Source organism: Heptranchias perlo, chromosome 18 (genome assembly GCF_035084215.1).
Source record: "Heptranchias perlo isolate sHepPer1 chromosome 18, sHepPer1.hap1, whole genome shotgun sequence".
NCBI classification, from domain to species: domain Eukaryota; kingdom Metazoa; phylum Chordata; class Chondrichthyes; order Hexanchiformes; family Hexanchidae; genus Heptranchias; species Heptranchias perlo.
The window spans coordinates 56,431,006-56,445,992 of record NC_090342.1 but is presented as its reverse complement, the minus strand read 5'-3'; the positions used below and the strand labels follow the sequence as shown (position 1 = coordinate 56,445,992).

The 14,987-nt window shown below is 47.6% G+C and overlaps 1 protein-coding gene across 1 annotated transcript in view; it reads right to left on the bottom strand.

Moving 5' to 3' along the window:
* ddx11 (DEAD/H (Asp-Glu-Ala-Asp/His) box helicase 11) overlaps positions 1-14,987 on the bottom strand; it is a 99,468-nt gene that overhangs the window by 49,945 nt on the left and 34,536 nt on the right. Inside the window, exons 7-10 of the mRNA XM_067999940.1 lie at positions 12,852-12,959; positions 9,355-9,442; positions 5,781-5,992; positions 3,229-3,381 (exon numbers count right to left, since the gene is read on the bottom strand). Coding sequence (XP_067856041.1) covers positions 3,229-3,381; positions 5,781-5,992; positions 9,355-9,442; positions 12,852-12,959 — 561 coding nt within the window. The remainder of the gene's footprint in view (positions 1-3,228; positions 3,382-5,780; positions 5,993-9,354; positions 9,443-12,851; positions 12,960-14,987) is intronic.

Sequence of the window (14,987 nt, the reverse complement as noted above, 5' to 3'; positions counted from 1 at the left end):
TGTGGGGAGTTGGGTGGGAGGGCATTAAACTGGGTGGGATATTAAAGGGTGGGGGGAGTGAGCAGGAGAGGGGGATTAGACTGGGTGGGAGTAGGGAAAACCGGGGAACTACAGGCCAGTGAGCCTAACATCAGTGGTAGGAAAATTATTGGAAAAAATTCTGAAGGACAAAATTAGTCTCCACTTGGAGAAGCAAGGATTAATCAGGGATAGTCAACATGGCTTTGTCAAGGGAAGATCATGTCTGACTAATTTGATTGAATTTTTTGAGGGGGTGACTAGGCGTGTGGATGAGGGTAACGCAGTGGATGTGGTATACGTGGATTTCAGTAAGGCCTTCGATAAAGTCCCCCACAGGAGACTGGTCAAGAAGGTACGAGCCCATGGAATCCAGGCTGCCTTGGCACTTTGGATACAAAACTGGCTTAGTGGCAGAAGGCAGAGGGTGATGGTCGAAGGTTGTTTTTGTGACTGGAAGCCTGTGGCCAGTGGGGTACCACAGGGATCGGTGCTGTGTCCCTTGCTGTTTGTGGTCTACATTAATGACTTGGATATGAATGTAAAAGGTATGATCAGTAAGTTCGCTGATGATACAAAAATTGGTAGGGTGGTAAATAGCGAGGAGGATAGCCTCAGTCTGCAGGACGATATAGATGGGTTGGTCAGATGGGCGGAACAGTGGCAAATGGAATTTAACCCGGAAAAGTGCGAGGTGATGCACTTTGGAGGGACTAACAAGGCAAGGGAATACACAATGAATGGGAGGACCCTAGGCAAGACAGAGGGTCAGAGGGATCTTGGTGTGCAAGTTCACAGATCACTGAAGGCGGCGGAACAGGTAGATAAGGTGGTAAAGAAGGCATATGGGATACTTGCCTTTATTAGCCGAGGCATAGAATATAAGAGCAAGGAGGTTATGATGGAGCTGTATAAAACACTGGTTAGGCCACAGCTGGAGTACTGTGTGCAGTTCTGGTCGCCACACTACAGGAAGGATGTGATCGCTTTGGAGAGGGTGCAGAGGAGATTCACCAGGATGTTACCAGGGCTGGAGCGCTTCAGCTATGAAGAGAGACTGGGAAGATTGGGTTTGTTTTCCTTGGAGCAGAGGAGGCTGAGGGGGGACATGATTGAGGTGTACAAAATTATGAGGGGCACAGATAGGATGGATACTAAGGAGCTTTTTCCCTTCGTTGAGGGTTCTATAACAAGGGGACATAGATTCAAGGTAAAAGGCGGGAGGTTTAGAGGGGATTTGAGAAAGAACTTTTTCACCCAGAGGGTGGTTGGAGTCTGGAACTCACTGCCTGAAAGGGTTGTGGAGGCAGGAACCCTCACAACATTCAAGAAGCATTTGGATGAGCACTTGAAATGCCATAGCATACAAGGCTACGGACCAAATGCTGGAATATGGGATTAGAGTAGACAGGGCTGATGGCCGGCGCGGACACGATGGGCCGAAGGGCCTCTATCCGTGCTGTATAACTCTATGACTCTATGATATTAAAGGGTATGGGGAGTGAGCAGGATAGGGTGGGGTTAGTCTGGGTGGCACAGACTTGATGGGCCAAATAACACTCTACAATAGCCATGTGGTTTAACAATAATCACCCATTACACCTTGACACTTTTAAAAGAGGCCGCTTTGCTATTTGTTCAGAAGGGGTACTGAGGATTTGGAGATAGCAATAGCTCGTTATTCCTCAGGAACTGGGAAGGAACCATACAGCATTAACAGATGGTGGTGGGTAAGAAGTCCCTCAGATATGGGCTGTGGGTGGAGTGGGTTTGAAGGGCCATGGGCAGCTCAGCCTGTGGCCTGAGAGTACATGTTGCCCTCAAAGCTCAGGCAACCCAGCCCTATTTGTGTTACTATTTCTTATTCGCTGCTTTGTCCTGTTTGAATTTGGTGGGCCTGGTGGTTTGGAAAGGACTGTGTTTAGCTCTGTTGCTCACTGGTGGGTAAAGCCCTGAATCAGACAGGGTGAGCAGTACCAGCAACCTGAGATACAGGTAAACTCATAGAACCTGATGTAAACTTTACACCTAGCCTCGAGGCTCCGATGTCAGCCAACAGGTGTCAGCCAAGGCTCAGTGATGGCATTCTCACCTCTGAGTCAGAAGGTTGTGGGTTCAAGTCCCATTCCAGAGACATGAGCACATAATCCAGGCTGACACTGCAATGCAGTACTGAGGGAGCGTTGCACTGTCGGAGGTGCCGTCTTTCGATTGAGTCGTTAAACCGAGGCACCGTCTGTCCTCTCAGGTGGATATAAAAGGTTCTGTGGCACTATTTCGAAAAAGAGTAGGGGAGTTCTCCCTGGTGTTCTGGCCAATATTCGTCCCTCAACCAACATCACTAAAACAGATTATCTGGTCATTGTCAAATTGTTGTTGGTGGGATCTTGCTGTGCACAAATTGTAGTCACTGTTGTAATGCAGCAGCCATTTCAAAAAAAAATGTAATTCACTGCAAAGCACTGTGGTATGCCCTTAGGTTGTGAAAGGCACAATAGAAATGTAGGTCTATCTTTCTTTTCATGGTGCTGACCCGTTAGGCCATGGTCACTGAAGAAATATAGTGGGCGCCTCCTTTGTTCGTAAAGAAATAAAATAAAGCTCCAACAAGGGCCTAGTCAGCAAAGCTGCTGCCCAGGTCAGCAGTCATGTCGTACAGAAGACAAAGCCCCAGGGATGGCGCCTGGTCTGTACCGAGTTAGCTGATCTCAGCCTGGGCAATGGTTGGAGCCTTATAATCGGTTCCAGCACCCCCGAGCAGGGAGGCAGTAACCAAAATCAGTCACAGTGCTCATTTCTTATTACTATTCATCGGTGACCTCCCCCCGCCCCCCAGAAAAGTGCCTATGTGAAGGATGGTTATGCCCTTCAGGGTTAAATAGCCGACTGCCCCTCACTGTCTAGGCTTATACGGGGTTACTTGGGTGATGCACTGGAGTGGTGCCCATGGAACTGTATCCCAATCAGAGTGAGGAGAGGAAGGTAGAGAATTTGTGGGAGAAGGCAGATGGAAATGGGGCAAGAAAACTCTTTTTAACCCACTTGAGCCGATTAGCAGCCAGGCGATAGTACGCTGTCTAAAGTGTTGCCCCAGGACAATTTCAGCTCCAGTCCATATTGATGGTTTTATTTTCCTGATTTGCCAGGGGACTGACAACAATGACTGAACACAAATGGCCACAATCCTAGTCTCTCTGTGGCAGTACCCACCTGTGACCCCGTCACCTCGTAGCTGTGAATGCCAGTGATGGTATCGATCAGGTTGTGCGCCTCGTCAACTACCACCACCTGCCCCTTCAGTTTGATTCCGGATGCCCGCCTGGTCGAGCTGTGCAGCAGCGTCTGGTATGGCATCACCACCAGCTGTCAGAAGTAGAGGGAACAGGTGAAAACCATCAGAGAGAGAGGGACAGAGTTCATTCACTGTCCACTTTTATCCAAACGTCTGCTTCAACACCCTCCCCCCCCACCAAAACAGTGCTGCAATAATCATTTCACAACTTCATAAAACCCACAAGAAACAAACAGTCGCTGAGCTACGCCAACCAGAAACACCTCCTGGCATCAGCCCCGGCCTGTGCCGAGCTAGTCGATCGTAGCAGGGGAAGCAATTTGAGGCACTTTGATTGACCGTAGGACCCCTCAGACTAAGTGACGGCAGGGGCTGGGAGAGAGAAACAGCTGTCACACATCTAACTGTACAAACCACACAAGTGGTCAGCTTTCAAAGTGACTTGGCTCAAGTCTACGTTTCAAAAAAACACCAGTTCGACTGACCTCGCAGTCCTGCGGCTGGGCTGTGGATTGTAATTGCTGCCAGTTTTAAACCAGCTGCCTTATGTATTGTCACTGGATTTAAAGGGACAGTCATCACTCAGCTCAAACTAAACAAAAATGCTTCATTTTTAATCACCTAGCAACTTTCACTTTGGAGAAAGAGGACCAATTTTTAAATAACACCTTTAGACCAGGAGAAGACTAAGATAATCCCAGCCCAGACAACCCTTCAAAGTCCTTCTCAATAACATCTAGAGGCTGCTGCTTTAGTTGGGAGAGCTGTCATACAGAACAACAAGCAACAGCCTGACACAGTCATACTCAAAGAATCATTTTTATCAGCCATTATCCCAGACTCCTCCATCACCATCCCTGTGTCCTGTCCCACTGGCAGGATAGGCCCACCAGTGGTGAGGACACAGTGACATATGGTCAGGTGGAAGTAGCCCTGGGAGTCCTCAACACTTAAGTCTCATGGCTTCAGGTCAAACAAGGTTAAGGAAACCCCCTGCTGATCACCACCTACCCCACCCTCCCCATCAGCTGATGAATCAGTATTCCTCCATGTTGAACATCACTTGGATGAACAAAGAGCACAGAATATACTCTAGGTGGGGACTTTAATGTCCTTCATCAAGAGTGGCTCATGACTGACCGAGCTAGCAGAGTCCTGAAGGATCTGCCAGACTGGGCCTGCGTCAGGTGGTGAGGAACCAACACGAGGAAGTAACCTACTTGACCTCACCCTCACCAACTTGCCTGTCACAGACACGTCTGTCCATGACCACCGCACAATCCTTGTGAAGACTGAAAACCAACATCTCCACCAAGAGCGCTATTACTGTGCTAAATGGCATAGACTAAGGACAGATCTAGCTGCCCAAAAGTGGGTATCTATGGAGGCGCTGTGGGCCATTATATACAAGAAAAAACAAAATCAACAGAAAACCCTCCAGTGGCTAAATTCATACCTGACACAAAGGAAGATGGTTGTGGTTGTTGGAGACAAATCATTGCAGCCACAGCCATCTTCAGCTGCTTCATCAATGACCTTCCCTTCATCACAAGATCAGGGGTGGGGCTGTTCACTGGTGATTGCAGTGTTCATATCCTCTGATAATGAAGCAATCCATGCCAGCCTACAAGACCTGGATAATATCCAGGCCTGGGCTGACAAGTGGCAGGTAACATGCGCATCACATAAGTAACAACTATCTCAAACACAAGAAAGCTCAACCATTTCCACTTGACCTTAAACGGCACTGCCATTGCTGAACCCACCCCACCATCAACATCCTGGGGGGGCGGTCACCATTGACCAGAGGCTTAACTGGACCAATCTCATCAACAGTGTGGTTACACGAGCAGGGCAGAGGCTGGGTAGTCTGCAATGAGTGGCTCACCACCGAACCTCTCAATGCCTCTCTCTCTGCTACAAGGCACAAATCAGGAATATGATGGAATACTCGCCACTCACCTAAATGGCGCGCATGCTGCAACACTCAAAATTCAACACCATCCAGGACAGAGCAGTTCACTTCATCTGTGCTACTGCCACTGAACTTAACATCCACCAATGGTGCACTGTGGCTGCAGTATGTACGATCTACAGATTGCACTGCAGCAACTCCCCTCCCCTGCAACCTCTACCACAAAGAAGGACAAGAACGGCAATGTTATGGGAACACCATCACCTCCAAGTTCCCCTCCAAGTCACACCCCATCTCAACTTGGAGATATATCAGCTGTTCCTTTATTGTCGCTGGGTCAAAATCCTGGAACTCCCTACTTAACAGCAGTGTGGGAGAACCTTCAGCGCATGGACTGCAGCGGTTCAAGAGGAAGGCCCACCACCACCTTCTTAGGGTTGAGCAATAAATGCCGGCCTTGCCAGTGATGCCCGCATCCCAAGGACGAATTTTAAAAACCTGGGGTTTAATTTTGTGGCCAAGCTATGTTGTTAATGCTGTGAACCTTCCCCATACCTGCGCTGGCGGAATAGCGTAGCGGCTGGCGTAGTACGGACACGCCTTCATCTCCTTCCCCAGCGACACCAGCTGCTCAATGTCCTTCACCTCCACTAGCACCTCATCACGCAGGAACTGCATCTGTTCATAGCTGTAGAATGGGCAAGTCACTCGGCTCTTGCGTTTCCGTTTCGGGGTCTCCTCCTCATCCCCGCTGCCCTTTCTGTCAGCTAATAGAAAAACGTCATTGGGACAGCAGCTCTCGCCTCGAACCTGACCGCGCATCCTTCACTCAAAGCAGCGGCTTGTTGGACCCGATGGACACCGTTTCCAGTGAAAGAAAACCTCCCTCACTCTCATTTACAGTCAATTCAACGATTAATAAATTAGAATCATCTCTTTACAAACCAGACGCAACAAAGTACTAAGCAAGAGGCATTATCAAATCATGTGTGTAAAAACTCAGAGAAACTTTCATGAGAATAAAGGTTGGTGGCAGAAAAGGACTCCAAAACATTTGTAACATATTATATGGTCATTTATCTCATTGCTGTTTGTGGGATCTTGCTGTGCACTAATTGGCAGCCGCATTCCCTCCATTACAACAGTGACTACACTTCAAAGCACTTCATTGGCTGTAAAGCCCTTTGGGATGTCCTGAGGTCATGAAAAGCGCCGTATAAATGCAAGTTCTTTCTTTCTTCTTTAACCTGCTTGAGAGCTTTGCCCCTGTGGATTATAGGATTAACCACATCCCTCAATTGGATTACTATAGCTCTGTAACCCGTTTCAGGACATTGCGACTGCTCTCCCAATAGCCGAGTGGGTAAGGGCACTGCCTGATATAATATGGACCAGGTCAAGGTTCAAGTTCTGCACCATGTTGAGTCAGCAGCAGCAGGTAAGGGTGCTACAATTGGCCTCAGTGCCTCTGGGCTCGGGAGGATGAGGAAAATGTCAATTAGGGCTCCTGCACCCGATCCCTGCCAGAGAATACTGGCTGGTGTATGTGAGGTGAGGACAAGATCACAGTCGAATGGTGCAAATATCATCGAGGTTCACATGTGGTCACGCGATCACAGTAACAGAGGGGTATGAACGTCTAAAGGAACCGCCCTACTGCAGGAGCTCCCACCCTCCCCCCTGTCCCCTCTTCCCAAAGTTAGTGCATCGTCAGGAGGCGAGCAGAAAACAAGAGTGGTGATAATGTGGGACGTGTGGCACTGCTGCCCCCTACAGGACAGCTTCAATTAGCTCTGACAAAAGATCTAAACACAAAAAGTAATCTGCCTTTTCTCCCTCCCGTGCTGAGTGCCCTGCTGTGTAATCTGTTTTTATCTCAGATCTCCAGTATTCGCAGCTCCTTCCTTACATATCTCTGTTTAAATGAGGATGGGCTCCATGTGACTGTACACCTGTAAAATATGCCCAGTGTAGCGCTGAGTCTTACAGACCTGAAGATCCCAGTCTCAACTGCCAGGCTGTGTTCGCAGTAGTTAATGGGCTTACTGAGTTGCTCAGCAAACATGATACCTGTCAGGTGGAAGGTTCTAGACAGACAGGCTGGTCACACTGTGCTCAACTCTTAATAGCACAAAACACAACCAGACAAGGTGAACTTATACTATTAAGAGTCTAAATCACTTCAGAATTGTAAAGACACTGCACTAGGGCAGACGATTCACTAACAGAAAATCATTGAACTCTTCAGTCCCCAGTACAATGTTTCAGGAGAAGCAGCCAGCATCAATCTGGATGAGTTTGGCAGCTGTTAGCTGGACCGCCGGAGAAGAGCAGCTCAAAGAGGAGCGACATCCCAAAGATTGAACTCAGACTAGAAAGGGTAAAATAACAAGGGTATTAAGGGTCACGGAACCAAGGCGGGTAGATGGAGTTAAGGTACGGATCAGCCATGACCTAATTGAATGGCGGAATAGGCTCGAGGGGCTGAATGGCCTGTTCCTATGCAATCCAACACATCGAAATCCAGTCATCACCCAATAGAAAATGCCGGTGAGCATGAGGTCCTGGTATGGATAGTCTCATCATTAGATTTTCCTTTTCCTTGGGCTCAAGGTGGAGGGCAGCGCGTGTACCGCAAGGACTGAGCAGGGAGACACTAAGGGCTGGATTCTCCTCTGCTCTCCTGCCCAAAATTGAAATTAGGTGGTTTAGCGGCGGAAACAGCAGGAAAACGGGGTGGTGAGCAATTTAGACCCCACCCGTTTACTTGCTTAGTCCTCAGTCTCTGCCGAGGCCGACAAGGCGACAGCTCCTGTTATTTTCCAGGCTCTTGTACCTTTGGAAGGCCCTGCGCAGCCTCATGTGCTGCTGCAGCAACGCTGGAATTTCCTCGATGACACTGATGGACTCCCACTTGGTGACAGGATTCCACCCTTGGAGCCCGCCACACGTGGGTAATGAACCCCAAAATAGGAGAATGGGGTGGGTCGCAGCAGCATTGGAGGTACAGATGGAAGTCTCGCCCTGCCGGAATACCCCCGCACTGAGGAAAATCCAGCCCCAAGAGTCACCAAATTCAAGAAGGAACTGAATAATATTTTGGCAAAAGCAATTGAGGTCAGAGGCTGGGTATTCTGTGGCGAGTGACTCACCTCCTGACTCCCCAAAGCCTTTCCATCATCTACAAGGCACAAGTCAGGAGTGTGACAGAATACTCTCCACGTGCCTGGATGAGTGCAGCTCCAACAACACTCAAGAAGCTCGACAACATCCAGGGCAAAGCAGCCCGCTTGATTGGCACCTCATCCACCACCCTAAACATTCACTCCCTTCACCACCGGCGCACCGTGGCTGCAGTGTGTACCATCCACAGGACACACTGCAGCAACTTGCCAAGGCTTCTTCGACAGCACCTCCCAAACCCACGACCTCTACCACCTCGAAGGACAAGGGCAGCAGGTACATGGGAACAACACCACCTGCACGTTCCCCTCCAAGTCACACGCCATCCCGACTTGGAAATATATCGCCGTTCCTTCATCATCGCTGGATCAAAATCCTGGAACTCCCTTCCTAACAGCACTGTGGGAGAACCTTCACCACACGGACTGCAGCGGTTCAAGAAGGCGGCTCACCACCACCTTCTCAAGGGCAATTAGGGATGGGCAATAAATGCCGGCCTCGCCAGCGACGCCCACATCCCATGAACAAATTTTTAAAAAATTGAGGGGTATAAGTATAATGTGCAGCGTTTGAACTTTCAAACCAACTAGATAGCTCACAGCAACCTTTCCCAATCCTGTGGGTTCCTACAAGTCTTGGTTTCAACATGTCAAGGATGTGGGGAGGGCAAAGGGAATGTCGTGTGGTGTGTCTGCAGCTTAGGAGGGACAAGAGTTCACGTCCAAAAGAACATGGGAGGTTGAAAGAGGAGAGAGAACCTGCCAGGAGGAGCAGGGGAGTAACAGACTAGCACTAATTCTGTAAAACAGCACATTTGGCCCGAGATAAAGACGAAAATAATTATTAGCAACAGTTCCATTTTTAAGAGGGGTGCAGAAATTCCCTCAAGATTAGACTGAAATTCAACAAGACAAGTTTTTAGGAGAGAAATACAAGCTCCACTCACCGCGTTTGTTCTTCTGCATTTCCAGGCACCGGTCGTTGATCAGCTGGACCGATCTCAGGCGCCTCACCTCATCATTTACACACATGTTCTTCAGGGCGAGGGGAGGAGAGGAGGAAGAGCCGAAAAAAAAGGAACATATTCTTTTATCCGGTCACTGTTACACAGACTAGCCATTACCAGATGGAGCCTGGGTGCTGGAATTGTAATAAACTACCGAAGCACACAGAGACAGGGGGAGTTTATTTAGAAAAACATGAATTCAATGTTTTAACAAAACACGCTTAGACTGGGCTACTCTCAGTGGGTCAGCTCAACTGTTTTTTGGCTGCGTTCCTGTATTGAGTGACCTGTTAGATCATCTACTGAAGGCGGGAAATAAGAGCATTAGAGTCATAGTGTAGACGAGCCTCCAATGACTCTCCATTTGATGCTGGACTTCAACACAAGTTTCAAAAAAGGTTACAGACAGGTTAAAGTTACGTGTATAAACTAAATAAAAAGAGCTCCTTCAATGGATGAGTGGATAAAGAAACCGCCCAGAGAAGTAATCAAGTTAGACCCCACAGCCTGCACCAAGTTGCTGCTACAACTGACCTCAGCTCTCCTAGTGTTAGTGCAGGAGGGAAAAAAACACAAACGTCAGTCAGGGCTCCTGCTCCCCGCTCCCCACTCCCCATCACTACCCAGTGACACCGCCCAGGTGAGGAAACGCTTGAGCTTGGTTGTGATGCCATCCACGGTGGAACAGCCCTCTGACTCTCACTGCCTGGTGAGGTACTGGAGGGCTGCTGGTGTCTGGGAAGAATCAGCTCCGTCACGAAAGAGGAGAGAGAAAAAAAAGTTAAGGCTTTTTCCGTTCTTGCCTGTAGATTCATCACATTCCCCACTTTTAGTCCCTCAGCACGTGGCTCTCCTCTAACTGGGAAAGCAAGAGTCTGAGCCGAGGTGTGAACATGGAAAGATGGGATAGATGAAGCTGAAGAACATCACCCCTACCCACCACTCCTGAAGACAGATGAGAATACAAGGCATGCCAAGTGACTTCTTTCAAACCTTTCCCTTTTCTAGTTTAATCAATACTCATTCTCCTCTGGTCTTTCCCCTTGTTACTCCCGAGCTGCAAGCACAGTCCTTAAATGCTCTAACTCCTGCCTGTATCTAAGCCAAGACTCTCTGCACCATCTCAAACTCATTCTTTTGCAGGACCTGAATACAAGTGAGCTCCTGGACTCCCTCAGTCTTCCCTTCCTCCTACAATCTTCAGGCCTTTAAAACCGTGGCTTGGCAACACCGAGTCACTACTTCCCGATTTACAACATCTCCTTGTAATAAATTGGATAGCCAGGTGGTGAAGGATAGAATACTAGAGCCCAGTCTTCAGTTGCTTCTTTATTCACAGAGATCAATATTACACACACCCCACAACCCAGATAAGCTCTTATATCAATGGATACAAGAGAGTCCCAATTGATAGGCAATTAACACTCCTCACCTACTCTTTTCAGCCCTGGTGAAGTCCTGCACTATGGGCCTCAACCTTTCATCTTGGCCTCCCAATTTAAATAAAAGGCAAAACTGACCCACTAGGAGCAGCCTGGTTCTATTCCCAATTTCGGCATGTTTTCCCACAAGACATTCCCCACCTGAGAAGCAGCACCGAGCTCCAAGTCCTCTGCTAATGGCACTCCAGCAAAGCACTAGAACCATGAACTCATGGAGGCAGAGGGCATGGCCGAGGTACTAAATGAGTACTTTGCATTTATCTTTACCAAGGAAGATGCTGCCAGTAAAGGAAGATATAGTTCAGATACTGGATGGGCTAAAAATTGATAAAGAGGTACTAGAAAGGCTAGCTGTACTTAAAGTAGACAAGTCACCCAGTCCGGATGGGATGCACCCTAGGTTACTGAGGGAAATAAGGGTGGAAATTGCGGAGGTACTGGCCATAATCTTCCAAACATCTGTAGATATGGGGGTGGTGCCAGAGGACTGGAGAATTGCAAATGTTACACCCTTGTTCAAAAAAGGGTGTAAGGATAAACCCAGCAACTATAGGCCAGCCAATTTGACATCAGTAGTGGGGAAACTTTTAGAAATGATAATCCGGGACAGAATTAACAGTCACTTGGACAAGTGTGGATTGATTAGGGAAAGCCAGCACGGATTTGTTAAAGGCAAATCGTATTTAACTAACCTGATAAGAGTTTTTTGATGAGGTAACAGAGAGGGTAGATGAGGGCAATGCAGTTGATTGGATATATATCGACTTTCAAAAGGTGTTTGATAAAGTGCCACATGGTAGGCCTATCATCAAGATTACAGATCACGAAATAAAGGGGGCAGTAGCAACATGGATACAGAATTGGCTAAGTGACAGGAAACAGAGTAGTGGTGAACGGTTGTTTTTCGGACTGGAGGGAGGTGTACAGTGGTGTTCCCCAGGGGTCGGTGCTGGGACCACTGCTTTTCTTGATATATATTAATGACTTGGACGTACAGAGCACAATTTCAAAATTTGCAGATGACACAAAACTTGGAAGGGTAGTAAACAGCGAGGAGGATAGTGATAGACTTCAAGAGGACATAGACAGGCTGGCGACATGGGCGGACACGTGGCAGATGAAATTTAATGCAGAAAAATGCGAAGTGATACATTTCGGTAGGAAGAACAAGGAGAGGCAATATAAACTAGAGGGCACAATTCTAAAAGGGATACAGGAACAGAGAGATCTGGGGGTATATGTGGTCAAATCGTTGAAGGTGGCAGGACAGGTTGAGAAAGCGTTTAAAAAATCATACAGGATCCTGGGCTTTATAAATAGAGGCATAGAGTGCAAAAGTATAGAAGTCATGATGAACCTTTTATAAAACACTGGTTCGGCCGCAACTGGAGTATTGTGTCCAGTTCTGGGCACCGCACTTTAGGAAAGATGTGAAGGCCTTAAAGAAGGTGCAGAAGAGATTTACTAGAATGATTCCAGGGATGAGGGACTTCAGTTACGTGGATAGTCTGGAGAAGCTGGGGTTGTTCTCCTTGGAACGGAGATGGTTGCGAGGAGATTTGATCGAGGTGCTCAAAATCATGAAGGGTCTTAGACAGAGTAGATAGAGAGAAACTGAGAAACTGTTCCCATTGGCGGAAGGGTCAAGAACCAGAGGATATAGATTTAAGGTGATTGGCAAAAGAACCAAAGGTGACATGAGGAAAAACTTTTTTTTTACACAGCGAGTGATTAGGATCTGGAATGCACTGCCTGAGGGGGTGGTGGAGGCAGATTCAATCATGGCCTTCAAAAGGGAACTGGATAAGTACTTGAAAGGAAAAAATTTGCAGGGCTATGGGGTTAGGGCATGGGAGTGGGACTAGCTGGATTGCTCTTGCTTCGAGCCGGTGCGGACTCGATGGGCCGAATGGCCTCCTTCCGCGCTGTAACCTTTCTATGATTCTATGTGGATCCAAGACTTTAAGGTGTGGACCAGCCCTTTCCATTACGTACCTGCCGAGACCCAAGCGACACCAGCCTGATCTCTTTGCCAAATGGACTTTTCTGAACTTCGTGTATGAACTGAGCGAGCTGAGAGTGCGTGCGACTGCAGTAATAGATCTGAGAACAGAGAAATAGTACGAGGTCAGCTCAAAGACAGTGGGTGCTCTCAGTTCTCAGCACTCTTGGTGCTTACTGACTGTCTTTTAGTTCACGGCAGCTTAATCCTGCCCAAGTTACCAGACACTTGACCCCCGTCTGATGATAACAGTCATGATGATTACCACATACAAACTAGCCTTGAACTCACACACTTTGTAGAATCTTACAGCACAGAAGGCGGCCATTCAGCCCATTGTGCCTGCTCTTTGAAAGAGCTATTCAATTAGTCCCACTTCCCTGCTCTTTCCCCATAGCCCTGCAAATGTTTCCCCTTCAAGTATTCATTCAATTCCCTTTTGAAAGTCACTACTGAATCTGCTTCCACCACCCTTTCAGGTAGTGCATTCCAGATCATAACAAATCGCGGCGTAAAAAAAATTCTCCTCATCTCAGGTCGTCTACTTTTGCCATGGTGGGACAACGTAATTCCCTATGGGATTGTAATTAAGCTGCTCCCATCAACTCCCCAGAATAAATGAGTTTCTAAAATTCAAAGTTTCAGCACCATCCATGGCTTTGTGAGGACCTGCACCAGGTGGTGAGGTACAAAGCACTACAGAGTAGAAGGTGCCAGGTTCGATTCCCAGTCTGTGCTGAGTTCGCTGATCGCAGCGAGGGGGATGGTAGGGGTGCTACAATTGGCCTCAGCGCCAAGGTAACAAATAATAACCAGAAAGTGTCCTTCTCCTGATCACTACTGCTGGTTGTGGACGTCCAGTGACAATGGGAGTATGAGAATCTGCCCTCCAAAAATAGTCTACCAAGGCTCACACATGAAGAATGGGTAAACGGAATGATTACTGGGCAGTGATCTCCTTGTGGGGGAGGGGGGGTTTGAGATGATTATCAAATACATTTGCTAATCTCACCATAACCCTTCAATGAGGTTACAGCTTGATCTTAACTCCAAGTACCCATTACTTTCTGTATAATTTTTTTATGGCAAACTTGCCATGTTTGTTCCATTGTTTATCTCTCCAATATTCTCCTCCTAAGGGAAATAACCTTTCTCTGATATCTTACCCTAGAGGCCATTCTTCACGTGGAGGCCTAAACAATGAGTGTCTGCAGACTCGAAGACTGTGGAGCAGAGGGATTATCACAGTTTAGCTTCAACCTATCCTCATCTATGGTCGTACATCCCCATGTTCCAGCATGTGTCACTGGATAATGATCAGGAGCGAAAAAACTGGCTGGCTTTTCTCCTCTCTACTCCAGGATTAAAACTAAGTGCAAGAACAGAGAGTCCTGGGGGTATATGTGCACAAATCTTTGAAGGTGGCAGCACAGGTTGAGAATGTGGTTAAGAAAGCATACGGGATCCTGGGCTTTATAAATAGAGGCATAGAGTACAAAAGCAAGGAGGTTATGACGAACCTTTATAAAACACTGGATCGGCCACAACTGGAGCATTATGTCCAGTTCTGGGCACCGAACTTAGGAAGGATGTGAAGGCCTTAGAGAGGGTGCAGGAAGCATTTATTAGAATGGTTCCAGGGATGAGGAACTTCAGTACTTCAGTTCCGTGGATAGACTGGAGAAGCTGGGATTGTTCTCCTTAGAACAGAGAAGGTTAAGAGGAGATTTGATAGAAGTGTTCAAAATCATGAAGGGTTTAAATAAAGTAAATAAAGAGAAACTGTTCCCATTGGCGGAAGGGTCGAGAACCAGAGGACACAGATTTAAGGTGACTGGCAAAAGAACCAAAGGCGACACAAGGAGGAGTTTTTTTACGCAGCAAGTGGTTAGGATCTGGAATGCGCTGCCTGAGGGGGTGGTGGAAGCAGATTCAATTGTGGTTTTCTAAAAATAGTACTTGAAGGGAAAAATTTGCAGGGCTACGGGGAAAGAGCGGGGAAATGGGACTAACTGAGTTGCTCTTACAAAGAGCCGGCAAGGGCTCGATGGGTCAAATGGCCTCCTTCTGTACTGTAACCATTCTATGATAATTGAGCCTGGGGTTGTATTACACAATTGTGTGTGCAG